Here is a 13,631-nt window from a genome sequence, read left to right on the forward strand (position 1 = left end):
AGTTCTAACTTCTTTCAATGTAAATTAAGGTGTGTTGAACTTACTTCAACATGAATAGTAGGTTGGGATTGTGTTCTATGATTGTATAACTTACTTCAACATGAATAGTAGGTTGGGATTGTGTTCTAGGAGGCCGGGATACAGCTGCTGCGTGGCCTCTATGGCCTCGCCCACCCGCCCTGACAGCACCAGCTTCTGTATTCCTATTGGACAGTGAAAAAACACAATGAATGAACACAATCATTTTGACCTTCCTGTTCTCCTGAGTTCTGAGTAGTGACTACACATACGTCATGTCCTAGAATTAGCGAAATGGGGAAGGGGATCAATCAACGTCACGTGATTCTTTATTTGACCCCTGTCAAGTTTGAAACTTGGATGTGTCTCAAAGAATATGATTATTGGCAGAATCGCGGAAAAGTTTTGAATATTCGGTGGCACCGTTTTCATTTGTCATTGCATCGGTGGTGGTTCATCTGCACTACAATACTTCATGTTGTGCTATGACGAAAAAACCCATAAAATGTAACCATGTTTAGTATGTGTAAGTTTCTTAATGCATTTCGAATGGTACGCTGTGATGTTTTCACCTGATGAAGCAATGGCGGCTTCAAACCGAAATACCTGCATGCATGTCTCAATGAATGAATGAATCTATAATGTCATTGTTTTTTTTGTTTTGTTTTTTTTAAGATATTTTTTTGCGGCTTACGCCTTTTATTGATTTTTGAAGGGACAGACAGTAGGCTGGAAACGGGAGAGAGATGGGGGGATGACATGCAGTAAAGGCCGTGTCGGGTCCGGGAGTCGAACCCGCGGCACACTGCGACTGGATTACCAGTCCGGTGCCCAGACCGTTACGCTACGGCCTGGGCCTATAATGTCATTGTTGATCAGAAGAAACTGCAGGCTGCTATTTGTGCTACTTTAGCACAACAGTTGCAAAACATGTTACATTCAATACCCTGTGCACTTTTTTATTATGAAGCCTAAAAGCCAAACAGAAATGTAATTTCTATTTGTAATGTTCCAATTAAATCGTTAATCACAATTATTTGTGTGAGAGAATTAATCGTCAACTTAAATGTGTAATCGTGATAGCCCTAAAGCACAACAGAAATGTTCCATTCGAATGGCCATGATTCAATGGTGTGGGTTAGGGTAAGGGTTCCTCACTCACTCTGTCTGTTCTTTATAGAAGACTGGTCCTCTTGTATCGAAGTCTCAGTGGCTCTGGCGAAGGCTGTCGCCGTGGCACAGTAACCATGGTGTACCAGGTAGCTAGACACCATACTGCAGAGAAAACACACAAACATATAGGTTTAAAGATGTCATGCATGCAGGAATGTCATGTTAGATTACCATATCTGTTATATGCCACCTAGTCTCGGGGGCCAGACTGTTGCCAACTTGCCTCTCGCAATTTTCAAATGCTATGTAGCATGTGGTCCATCTGTCTCTGTGTGTGTGTGTGTGTGTGTGTGTGTGTGTGTGTGTGTGTGTGTGTGTGTGTGTGTAGTATGCATGCATCTTACTTCTGTAGAACTGCCTGCCACTCCCCCAGCCTCTCGCCGATGGGGAAGCGTGCGATCATGCCGTGGATCTTTGCCCGCCATTCATTCATGTAGTCCTCGATGTCGAAGACAAACGGCTGCTGGCCAAAGTTTGCATCTACGATCTCGCCAGGGGTCTGAAGCCCCACGGTGGGGTATAGATTGGGCTAGAGAAGACACCAAGGTTTTTGATGAAGAAGATTGTTTTTTTTTGTTTTTTTTTACAAATTTCCGCTTTCATAGTTGGAGTGACAGGAAATGAGAGAAGGGAAAGGAGAGACATGTGAGCCATGAGTGGAGTTAGATTCAAGGTTGGAGTTGGGGTTGGGGGGGGACACATTACAACACAATTAGTAGTATGTATTATATTTGTCGCAATACTCACAGGGAGGTCTGTGAAGGCTACACCTGTGAGATGGAAGTGAAAATGATAGCAAGTTATTTGAGTCACAGTTAAGAAAAACAGTAAAAGCTAATACGGCAGTATGGTGATTTCTAACTCTAAATTAATCAACCAAAATAACCATTTAACCAAACAAAGCCACAGAGCTGTGGGTACAGTAATGTGGATACATGCAGAAGATAATGCATTAAATACTGACTGACCTAGGCTGATGCCGTTTTTTGTATAAAAGCAGGTGTTGTTGATGAGGTTGACGCAGCAACCAATCACATCGCCCGTGGTGAAGGTTGGGCCGTAAGGCTGTCCAGTCCCCGAAGAGCAAAAGGAGTGGCCATCGTCCCCGTGGTACCCGTACGAGTGCTTGTCCCATCCTGGAATTTGAGCAAGAATTTGGATTAAGAAAATTATTTCTCGTCTTGGAATTCCAGCCTAAAGCAGAAAAATCACACCTGTGTGAACTCCCCTCTCCCCCTGCCTCTCTGTCTCTGTCTCTCTCTGTAATTAGCAGGCAACAGTGCAACACTATCTCTCTCTCTGTTTCTGGCACAATAGTTCCACTTTTGTCCCTACTGGTACTCTACTGGTACCTAGTCACATAGGTTAGGACGGACATTGCTGTTCCTTGGAGTGGTTGCACCACTCAAAAAAGAAAACAAGAGCAGTGAACACCTAGCATAGAAACTAGCAATAATCTCTGTGATGAAACTGGTTTGGAACTGGAACAACAAAAAAAAGACTTATTTCTTGCCCTGAAGTGGGAACCAAAGTGGCCGTGTCACTATTCAGGAGGTTGGAAGATGCAGAGGTGATATAAACCATCATCAAAAATAAAGAACAGAAGCAGTTCTTTTAGTGGAAAAGGGGCCCCAGTGTTGTTGGATGGATTGTTCCTAAAGTGGACATTAGACACGGTGCTCAAGCCAAGGCCAGTGATAGTAGTTGCTGGAAGAGGCATTAAGAGTTGTTACTTCTCTTCCCTAGATTTTCCAGCCTGATTTTGACTAAACCCCAGGCATTTTGATGCAAATTCACATGATTCTTATTTAGTACTACCCCCTTAGATGGCATGTCATTCTTTAGACGTCCAGTAGGGGGATGCAGTATACAAAGCCTGGTGGTGAGTCATTGCCTTCCAGCCCAAGAGGCTCTGAGGCTAAATAAGGAGAGCATGGGTTCATTTTACTGTTTGTGTACTGGAGAAGGGAGGAAGTGTCCCCGTGCACTACTAAATATTTAGTATGTCATTTCATCCAAATATACTTACCAACAAGGTATACAATGGTCTTTTGAGATTCATGACCTTAGGGACAACAAATGGCATTCATTCATTCATTGTAATGCAATCCTATGTTGTTGCATGATATTCAATGTGAGAATAAGGGTGTCTTCATGTCTTCGAGCCTCAAATGTTGATTTTGGAGGAGAATGTATTTTCATTCACAAACCAATGATGATACACTGCATGTTGTGTTTACTTGACCGCTCAGCGTCATTCTATTCGCAGACAGACTTACAGGGTCACTCAGTGGCACAAAGAAAACATACTTCCTCTCAGCCTGGGCTATGAAACATAACGTAAAGTTATGGCCTGTTTTCATCGTTGACAATGTGTCACAATAGGAATGCAGACGTCAACATCGGACCGGACTGACACCAGGAAACCAAGCAACTTAGTACTTTTAACATGCATAAAACAATGTAAGCTCTAGTCTCCTGTGGTTAAAATTATTTCCAGTTTTCTTTTACACACACGCACACGCACACACACACACACACACACACACACACACACACACACACACACACACACACACACACACACACACACACACACACACACACACAATTGACCCGAAACCGGTGGTTTCATTGTATAACTAGAAAACTTGCTCCTCGGAGCACAGAAGTGAAGTGAAGTGTGGAATTTCTTCCTCTGCCTTTCGCGGCAATCGGACGCTGCGTTCATGATTTGAGGCATGTTGAGGGACACAACTGGTGGCGCTACAAAAGGCTGATCTGAACATTTGGAGGCAGAGGTTCTGCTCTACCATCCAGGGAGTGTGTGTGCCCAGTTTCCTGTGTGAATGGGCCGACGGTGCTGGAGATTAGCTGCTTGTAGGCTGACGGATAGACACACTGACACACAGACGGACGGACGGACGCACGCACAGGGTGCAAAACATCAACATCTACCAATAAGTTCAGTACTCGGTTATAAATGCCATGTCACGTTGCCCATGCATAAAGTGAGTGTCAAATCGAGTGTCAAAGTGAGTTTAATGTTGTTTAACCCATTCTGACCCGAGATCAGATTCATACGAGGTTTCCGCCGGACACACACTGGTCTGATGAACCCATTCTGACCTGAGATCAGATTCTAGAAATGTCACAGTCGTTCTTCGATTTTTCAAAAATAGCAGACCTACAAGCTCGTATCGCGCCACTCGGTGGCGCGATATGAGCTTGTAGATCTGCTATTTTTCAATAGCTAAAACATAACATGATGCCGACACCAAAATGGGTGCCCGGTCAGAATGGGTTAATGCTATCAGATAGGACTTTTCTGTTTGCATGTATGGGCTGTAACCCATACATTAGTTATACCCATTTTGCTTCCAGAATTGAAAGTGAATTAATACCAATACTGCTATATGACAGACCATTCAGAGTTGTAGGCAGTCTTCCCTCATCAGGGGCTGGCATTGCCAAAAAGAGCAGAGTGAAAGTCATATGTGTATGAGACCCAAGACATGTGACGTTGTGTGCGCATGTATTTGAGTGTGTCCAACTGTCCATCAAGAATTACCTCGAGATTAGATTTGTACATGTTTATTATGGTTTGTTTATGTACAGCAGTATGTGCTCTGTGTGCTCATGTGCACACAGTTATGTGCCCGTGCTTGTGTGTGTGTGTGTGTGTGTGTGTTGGGGGGGGTATTAGATTAATCTGCTGACAGGGATATTGCCTCCAAAGCCAGGCTCACTGCTCCAACATGCTAATGAAATGGGCAGGTCTCTACCACTGGATCAGACACAGAGGTCAGTTGTGGAAAACACTGTACTGCTATGGACACACACATACATTATGCAAATGATTGCATACATTACAAACACACTTTAAAATACTAACACACACACACACACACACACACACACACACACACACACAGAGTGTTGAGGCAATCCACAGCAATCTGTCTAGCACCAGGGCTATGGCCTGTACACTAGAATCCTAGCGACCAGAACAATATTTTCATAACGAATACATGAGTAAGCTTTTACAGATTCACCACTCTTCCACTCTGTTCCCACCTTTGTGTGACATTTGAAGTAATGTGAATAATAAAGAGGAATAATGAATGTATGTATGCGCGGGTGCGTGTGTTGTGTGCGTGCGTGAGATCTAGACTCTAGATTCTAGAGTTTGTTGAATTGGCTGGATGGGTCCATGGCATTCATTCCATAAACCCCCACCCAATGGGGGGAAACCTTGACTATAGGCACAGAGCAGATGATACAGACTGGACTACGCTGTGATTGGCCAGAGGAGAGCGTTGCTCTGATTGGCCTGGTGTTGGTAGCATGGTGCTTTAGTCGTGCCCTGAGCTACAATATGGCTACGATGCTTCCTCCTATGTCATCAGAGCGTGGTCAACCATTCACTGATCTCATTGTGTGGCTGTCTGTGGGATGTGCGTGTGTGTTGAGAAAGAGGGGGATTGGAGAGCAGAAGAAAAGAGTTCAGGCTCCCAGAGGAAGGACGGAGAGATTTGTTTCAGTTGACCTTAACAAACCCAGTGGTGGAGTACTCAAATGTTTTGCTTAAGTAAAAAGTATCAAAACTGCAATGTAGAAATAGTCCGGAATTCTACATTTAATGGACTAAAAGTACAAAAGTATTGGTATCAAAAAAGTACTTAAAGTAATATTACTAAAAGTAAAAGTACGCATTATATACAGAATGTTCCATTTCCAAGTTTTCAAATGTTTAAAACTCTGTTGAAATCTACAATCAACTACAATCGCCAAATTTCAAATGACTGAAATCTATATATGACTGAAGAGGTTAATGTATGTTTTGTAATAATAATCAAAATATACAAAGTAACTACATTTTCAAATAAATGTAGTGGAGTAAAACTGTAAAAGTACAAGAGTTTGATCTCAGATGTTGTGGAGTACAAGTAAAAGTTTTGGAAATTGGAAATACTACAGCACTTAAAAAAAAACCCCTCTAATTCTCTTCCAATTCCATTTTATGACGTCAATGAGGATGTAAATTCAGAACACTATGGAGATTATAAATGTCATTTTGCAATGCCAGCAGCAATCCATCCGTCTGTCTGGAGTCTCCACTGCCAACACGAGGCATGGCAACTACAATTGTACACTCTCAGAGTTAAATAAACACTGAGCGTTGTACGGTGCTACAGCATACAAGACGCCCTGTGTATATATTTATGTAGATGAGGAACAAGATTGCCACTCTGGGATAACCATGTTTGGCTGCTTTCAGAATCTTTCTGCTAATGGTGGAATCACTGCCTATAATCTCAATTCCAATGCAGACAAATGTTTTTAAATTAGGTCATCATAGTACATTGTATAGCTTGAAATGCTTGATGTCCTACTATAGCATGGCCTTCTCACTTTGGATGTAAATGAGTCCCAGTAAAAAAACTCTTTTACTTTAGTTATATTTGATATAGAGATGTTTTTTCCTAAAAAAAAAAGGGTGGAAAGAGAAAAGGAGAGTGTGACATCACTTCTAAAGAGACAAATAATAAGAAAAAAACACACTAGACGTCTGTCTATTTCTGAAAATGTGTCCTCAAAAAGACTTTTGATAGGGATGTGCATGAATTCATGGATAAACGATGCTGCTAACCCTACACTAAAGTAAGTAAGCTTTGCCGAGTCATGAGGCTCATAGGGCAGGAGCCTATCTCCTGTTTCTGTAGCGTGAGGCAGCTTGATAGTATTGCTAGTATGTCGCAGGGACCAACCCTACCCTACTAAACGTTTACTAAATAAAATGTGGTTGTTCTATTACATTTTTATTGAGATATACATTTCCATTTTGCACCCATACCGTCATGTCTTCATAAATTGTTGTCTTTAACAAGCAAAATAAGCAAATTCATGCAAATAAACTAAGTATTACCATGACTGATTTAACGTAGCCTGTCACACTCTTTAACACAACGCTGGTCACTCTGCTGCTTCTGCCTGCCATTGTTCACTTTCCAGTCATTGTCACATGACCCTTGTATGACCTTTGTATACATTTGTGCCTAATTTCCCGGGAAATAAATCATATGTCGGTAGCAGACAATTACATGTGTAGCATTTGTGCAGTTTGCATGGTTTTTTGGACATAATCTGTAGGAGTAGGAGCAGAAAGTGTCTTCTGAAGAAAATGGTGGACAATCTAGTCAGGCGGAAAATGGGCAAGGCTATGGGACGTCATGATCCAAGGCATCCAGGGGAGAAATGTTTTGATTGTACAACCTAACGGTTCAAGAGTTATAGGCCAAAATGTGCAGAAGCCTGGCTGGTATAGCACAAACATGCGGCCAATTTTTCCCCAAAAAGTTTTGGGGAAGATATCATTTTTTGGCCAACTAGGAGCGCCCGTGCAAAGCTTTTCACGCTGATCGGTCCAGCGGTGACCAAGATTAGCTGTTCACGGACAGAGTGACTCAGAAAACAAAATCCCCAGCCGTTCCGAACTTCCGACCTGCCGGAGGTAATGCATAAACCATACATAAATCTGAGACTGTATTTTGCTCAATAAATGTGTAGGCTATTGTAAATGTATAAAGTCTACCGATAGCTGTCATCCATCTCAAGTTGCATGTGTGGATGACAGAACGAGAGGGACAAAGAGAAAGATTGACTGAACAGAGTTTTGTGACTGCATTCGATTACGTCAGTCTATTTTCTGTCAGTATTTTGTGAAACAATTGAGTTGGGCCTATAACACAGAATAGATTCTATACACACATCCAACTATAGAGTACCAAGATCTGACATCAACAATAAGATCTGTCTTGTTCCAAAACACCTAATAACAAGTCCAGCGATTCTGTCAGGGCGGTGGCTCTGTACAGTCTGTGTTTGGAAAAATACAGTAGCCGGAAGTTGTAAAACTACAGTAGGAAATCATATGATTCACTGTCCCCACTGAAGCACATCAAATGGGCGACTGTGGCTCAGGAGGTAGAGCAGGTCGTCCAATGATGAATGAATGAATGAATGAAAAACTTTATTCTGAACATAACAAGTCAGAGAATTAACAGAAGTACAATATAGAAGAAAAGAAAAATAATAATAATAATAATAATATTCCCAAAGTATAAACAACAAGAAAAAATATATAATAATAATAATAAACAAGCCACACTGGCCGCGTAAGTATAATTGTTTTTTCTCTTCTTTTTATTAATATTTTTTTTTAACTTTTGTATGTTCAGAAAGGAGTAGGTTGAAGTAAAAAACCATGGGTCGGCGGTTTGAATCCCGGCTCCTCCTGTCTACATGTCGAAGTGTCCTTGGGCAAGACACTGAACCCCAAATTGCTCCCGATGTGCTGGTTGGTACCTTGCATGGCTTCCGCCACAATCGGTGTATGAATGGGTGAATGTAATGCACAATCTATGTAAAGCGCCTTGGATAAAGGCGCTATATAAATGCACCATTTACCAAAACATTCCTGAAATTCCTTAGATTGTGACATTTAGCTGTATTTTGGATTTGTACAGGAAAGGCTTCAACGTTCAAACCACCTACTGGAAATAACATGTCCAGACATGTCCCCCTTTTTTTAAATATATTTTTTATCCCACGATTTTGTAACCCATTTTTCACCCCTGTGTCAATCATCTAATGTGATCCTGGGCTCTACACACCCTCCACCAACCTAGTCCCCATATATGGAGGACAAGGGGAGAGCAACGGACTTGAACTCATGCTTCCTTCATGCCCGAGTGTCCAAGTTGCTCCTTTACACCTGACAGGGGGGAGTTTCCCTGGTTGGACGTAGCGCGTGGAAGGAACACGTTATTCCAACCAGTTCCTTTCCCCTCCATCAGGCGCCCCGGCTGGCCAGGGGGAGGCAGTTTAGTGACCAGGATTACTGCATGTTTTTTGTGAGGGTACCTACCCTAGGGGACACGGGGAGAACATGCAAACTCCACACAGAAAGGCCCTTTCGCCAACCCCGCCTTCGGGTATGGGCACTGATGACGCGGAGGAGGAAACACGCCGCCAGCACCCACAGCGTCCCGAGCGGGAATCGAACCCAGGACCTTCTAGCTGTTAGGCGACAGCACTACCAACTGTGGCACCGTGCCCCCCAGACATGTTCCCCTTAACAGACCATTCAAACTCAATTCATATACAATGAATGTAGAAACTCCGCCCATATTTCACTCCTCCAGCCGCATTGCCAAAACCCACACATTTTGGCAATAATTTGAACTTCTCCACAACCTCTTTCATCTTAAACTCCATTCACTATCCATCCATGATTCACATTCTCACACTACTCCTCCTTTAACCAAATCTAGCTGGTCTGAACAAAAAACTATGCAACACTAATACTACTGACATCAATTGCCTCTGTGTTTTCATAAAAATAATACAGTTTTGACTAGTTTTGTGTCTACATTATGGTCTAAGCCAGGGCCATATTAGAATTGCTGGAAAAAGTTCAAATGATGGCCAGCACAGAGTGAGAGTCGATTAATTGTATCATCACCGATTCTATATAGATAGATATCTAATCTGCTGTACATATATGGAATATAGTACTGTGAGTCTGTGAAGTAGTTTACTTAGAAAGTATAGATAGAAAGTAGATAGCAGCCACTGAAAATAAGAATAATGCTGTTGGTGTATACAATAATACCAAGATCATATGCACATGTACATTTGAAGATGCACTTCAGTCAACTTCTTTTCTCTTTTTTACACTCTTTTCTTTAGGTTTTTTTTTGTTTGTTTGCTTTTCCATTTTTCTTTTTTTCCTTAAAATAAATAAATAATAATAATTCGGCTGTTATTATCTATGCTGCTGCATTGTCTGAAGGAGAACAAACCAAAATAAGTTTTACTCTTATGTACCTGTACAAAAGTAACGTAAGTAATGTAACAATAAAGTACAACCCTGAACCTTGATATCGGTCCCAACAACATCGGTAATCGGTGGTCTACAACTCTCAAAAGTCTGTATCGGCATCGGGCCAAAAGCCCTAGTTGTGTTACACATCACACCTCTGTTCGCTGAATGTCAGCATGCAATGTAAACGCATGCAGCATGGTTCTGTGTAAAAAGAACAACAAAAATAAAGTGCCTTAAATGTCAAAACATAAACCTCTATAGATTTTGTGGCACACTTTTCATTTGATTATTTTTCATCCATGTCATTTCATTGAATGTTGATGTAATGTTATGGTCTGGATCAGATCATCAATATTTAGGGAAAGAAATGCAACATTTGCTAGAATACAATTGTTATAGCAAAAGTGTTATAGCACCTTTCTGGCTCCCTCTCTTGCTCAGGTAGGGTCAGACTGAATTTGTTTGGGTTCAGGTTAGGTCAGATTCTTGAAAAATAAATCTATTGGCGTTTTAGAAAATTATTACCGGTAGCTATTTTGGTCTTTGAACAAAAAAAAAGCTGTATTTTTGGATTTGTACAGGAAAGGCTTCAACGTTCAAACCACCTACTGGAAATAACATGTCCAGACATGTTCCCCTTACAACTAACAGACCATTCAGACTCAATGCATATACAATGAATGTAGAAACTCCGCCCATATTTCACTCCTCCGGCCGCATTGCCAAAACCCACACATTGTAGCAATATTTGAACTTCTCCACAACCTCTTTCATCTTAAAACTCCATTCACTATCCATCCATGATTCACATTCTCACACTACTCCTCCTTTCACCAAATCTAGCTGGTCTGAACAAAAAACTATGAAACACTAACACTACTGACATCAATTGCCTCTGTGTTTACATAAAAATAATACAGTTTTGACTAGTTTTGTGTCTACATTATGGTCTAAGCCAGGGCCATATTAGAATTGCTGGAAAAAGTTCAAATGATGGCCAGCACAGAGTTGATTAATTGTATCATCACAGATTATGCAGTCTGACTAGTCTGTCCTCCTGTATGCAGCCAGCTGCCAGAATGAAACATAATTCAAATGTTCCACTATACTTCAAACTGGAAGAAGGCATTGCTGTCTGCTCTCTCCCACTGTCCACGTGTCCATCTGGGCTGATAACTGCCAGAGATTCTGGCCTCAGGCCAAACAACCCAGTGATAGTGTCAGACCCCTGCAACGAGATCCTCACCATAACCAGTTCATGTTGAGTGACCTTGTAAGTCACCACCTTTCCTCCCATTACCCAAACATAATAGGCACTCGCCTGTCTGTCTGTCTGTCTGCCTGTGTGACTGTATAATCCATAAATACATTCATCACACACAGCATCCACTGACTCCTAGAACACCCATCGATGCATTCCTCGGCATGGCGATATTTTTTATTTGTACTATTGATAATGCCATATCCCTGTCTCTGATCATCACCGTGTGTTTTAGTCTGTAGCTTCAAACACGAGAGCCTGGTCCAAGAGCGGTTCTTTACTGTATTCTGCAGCAGAAAGTGAGTTTGTTGAGCTTGTAAGTTGTTTTGATCCATGTCGCCCGCTTTGAATGCTATCGACCCATAACCACCAGTAGGTTACTCATCCAGATCTTGCAATGGAGTCAGTAGGCTCTACTGGAGCCTACTGACTGCGATTAGGAAACTCGGAAGTGAAATTACTGCCGCCAAAGCATTCGAACAAGTGGCTAAATATGTTTTTTTTTTTACAAACATTTAGGGTGCTTTCTTTATTATTATTTACAATAGGCCTACCAGACGCCAGGAAATGACATCTGTCCACAAAATATTGCAGGGTCTATTGAATGTGAAGGAGGAGGTGACAACAAACTGCTGTGGCCAGATGTAATTTCCTGGGGTTTAGTAGGACATTTTTCTTTAAAAAAATACATTTAGCCACTTCTTCGAATGCCCCCGCCCCCCTGTACAAAAAAAAAGCTAAAAACGCTAAAACGAAAGAAGGCAGCACATGAAAATTCTTTAGCCCTCACCTTTTACTTTCTCTAGTAACAACCTAAAACATGAACCATGGTTGAAAAGAGACTAAAGTTGTCCTTTAAAGTATGATTACACATCAATATTGTAATATTTACATAATTATCTTAACACATTGTTTCATCCATGTAAGCATCAATCCACATGTTCAACTGAGTAACATTAACACCCTGCTGAGCTCCATTACTCACCAGGCAATCTGTTCATGTTGACTCCCTGGGCAGACAGACCGATCCCCATATATCTGCACATAAACAACAAAGATACATTGTAAAACACAACACTGTCAAATAAGTTGCCATGAGTTATCTTATTACAACAGGTTTGTAAGCACTCTGCAGTGTCTTCCCCTTTAAAAAGGCTCTTAATCCTAACATACTTTATGAGGATTTGTCAGGATGTCAAAATTACCTAGACAGCCTTAAAAAAAGAGAAAAAAAGAGACAGAATGTAAAGGTGTTCAGCTGAGTTCAGCAAGAGTTCAGCTGTGATGCAATAGTTTGGTACGCAAGTCGAGATTGTTGATCTGAACGAACATAGAAATATTATAGTATGTTTTTGACATAAATGTAAGTAGCAAAAATATGACAAAACCGAAACCTTTGTTCAATCATGATATTAAATGACTACATTTGGCAAAATGGTTGTGTTTGTTTGTCTCAGTGCATGCTGATGTCACCAGTAAAACATAATCAGTCAAACTCGAGCAATCAAATGTGTCCACTCTCAGCTAAAATGTCTGCCAATATGATAACCTTTCCCTGCACTCTTCAGACCTTTATGAGTAACTGATGTCATTCACACCAAATGGGATTGATGGGACACTTTACTGTTTATTACAACCATAATGTTGTGTTTGTAATATTTGTGGTTGGCCCAGTCAAGTTCCTAATCCACGCTACGCACCTGTAACAAACCTTTGAATTCAGTCTTGAATTAACTTTGAACAATTTATTTTTATTTCATTGTTAACCAAACAAATATCGATAGACTGAACACTGAAGCAAAGACTGAAGTCGAGAATGAGCCTTGAAGCCTTCATTTAGATTTAACAGCAGGGTTTAAATGTATGTCGCTCTCTCTTATCGTGAAACATTACAATGACTGGGTTGAATAAAATATTTGTAATTGCCTTTGTTTTAATGAACTCATACTGGACGCCAGAGAGAGCCTTCACAGACAACGTGTCACTCCCTAGAATTAATGAATAGCTCGTAAACACGAGATTACAGTATGTTCAACCCGTCTTTGGTGCATCTTGGGTCATAGCCCAGATCCAAAGCAGTGATTAATTCAGGCTGGACATCAGACACAACATAGAGATGCTAAAATCTCCTTCTATCAATCAATCAACCAACCAGAAAGACTTAATGAGCAAACTAAAACTTACAAAATAAAAGATGAAATATTTAGGGGGTTTAGAAAACCCAACCAAGATGCCTAGAACAACATTATCATCAAATCGTGTAACACAGTGGTTCTCAACCAGTGGTCC

The 13,631-nt window shown here is 41.1% G+C and overlaps 1 protein-coding gene across 2 annotated transcripts in view; it reads right to left on the reverse strand.

Moving 5' to 3' along the window:
- The window catches only part of ranbp10 (RAN binding protein 10), a 37,022-nt gene that overhangs the window by 11,809 nt on the left and 11,582 nt on the right, over positions 1-13,631 (reverse strand). For both annotated transcript variants that reach the window (XM_083763624.1, XM_083763623.1), the window contains exons 3-8: positions 12,328-12,380; positions 2,160-2,327; positions 1,939-1,961; positions 1,536-1,720; positions 1,181-1,293; positions 95-203 (exon numbers count right to left, since the gene is read on the reverse strand). In XM_083763624.1, coding sequence (XP_083619750.1) covers positions 95-203; positions 1,181-1,293; positions 1,536-1,720; positions 1,939-1,961; positions 2,160-2,327; positions 12,328-12,380 — 651 coding nt within the window. The remainder of the gene's footprint in view (positions 1-94; positions 204-1,180; positions 1,294-1,535; positions 1,721-1,938; positions 1,962-2,159; positions 2,328-12,327; positions 12,381-13,631) is intronic.

Source organism: Protomyctophum parallelum (genome assembly GCF_964188405.1).
Source record: "Protomyctophum parallelum genome assembly, chromosome: 4".
In the NCBI taxonomy this organism is placed as follows: domain Eukaryota; kingdom Metazoa; phylum Chordata; class Actinopteri; order Myctophiformes; family Myctophidae; genus Protomyctophum; species Protomyctophum parallelum.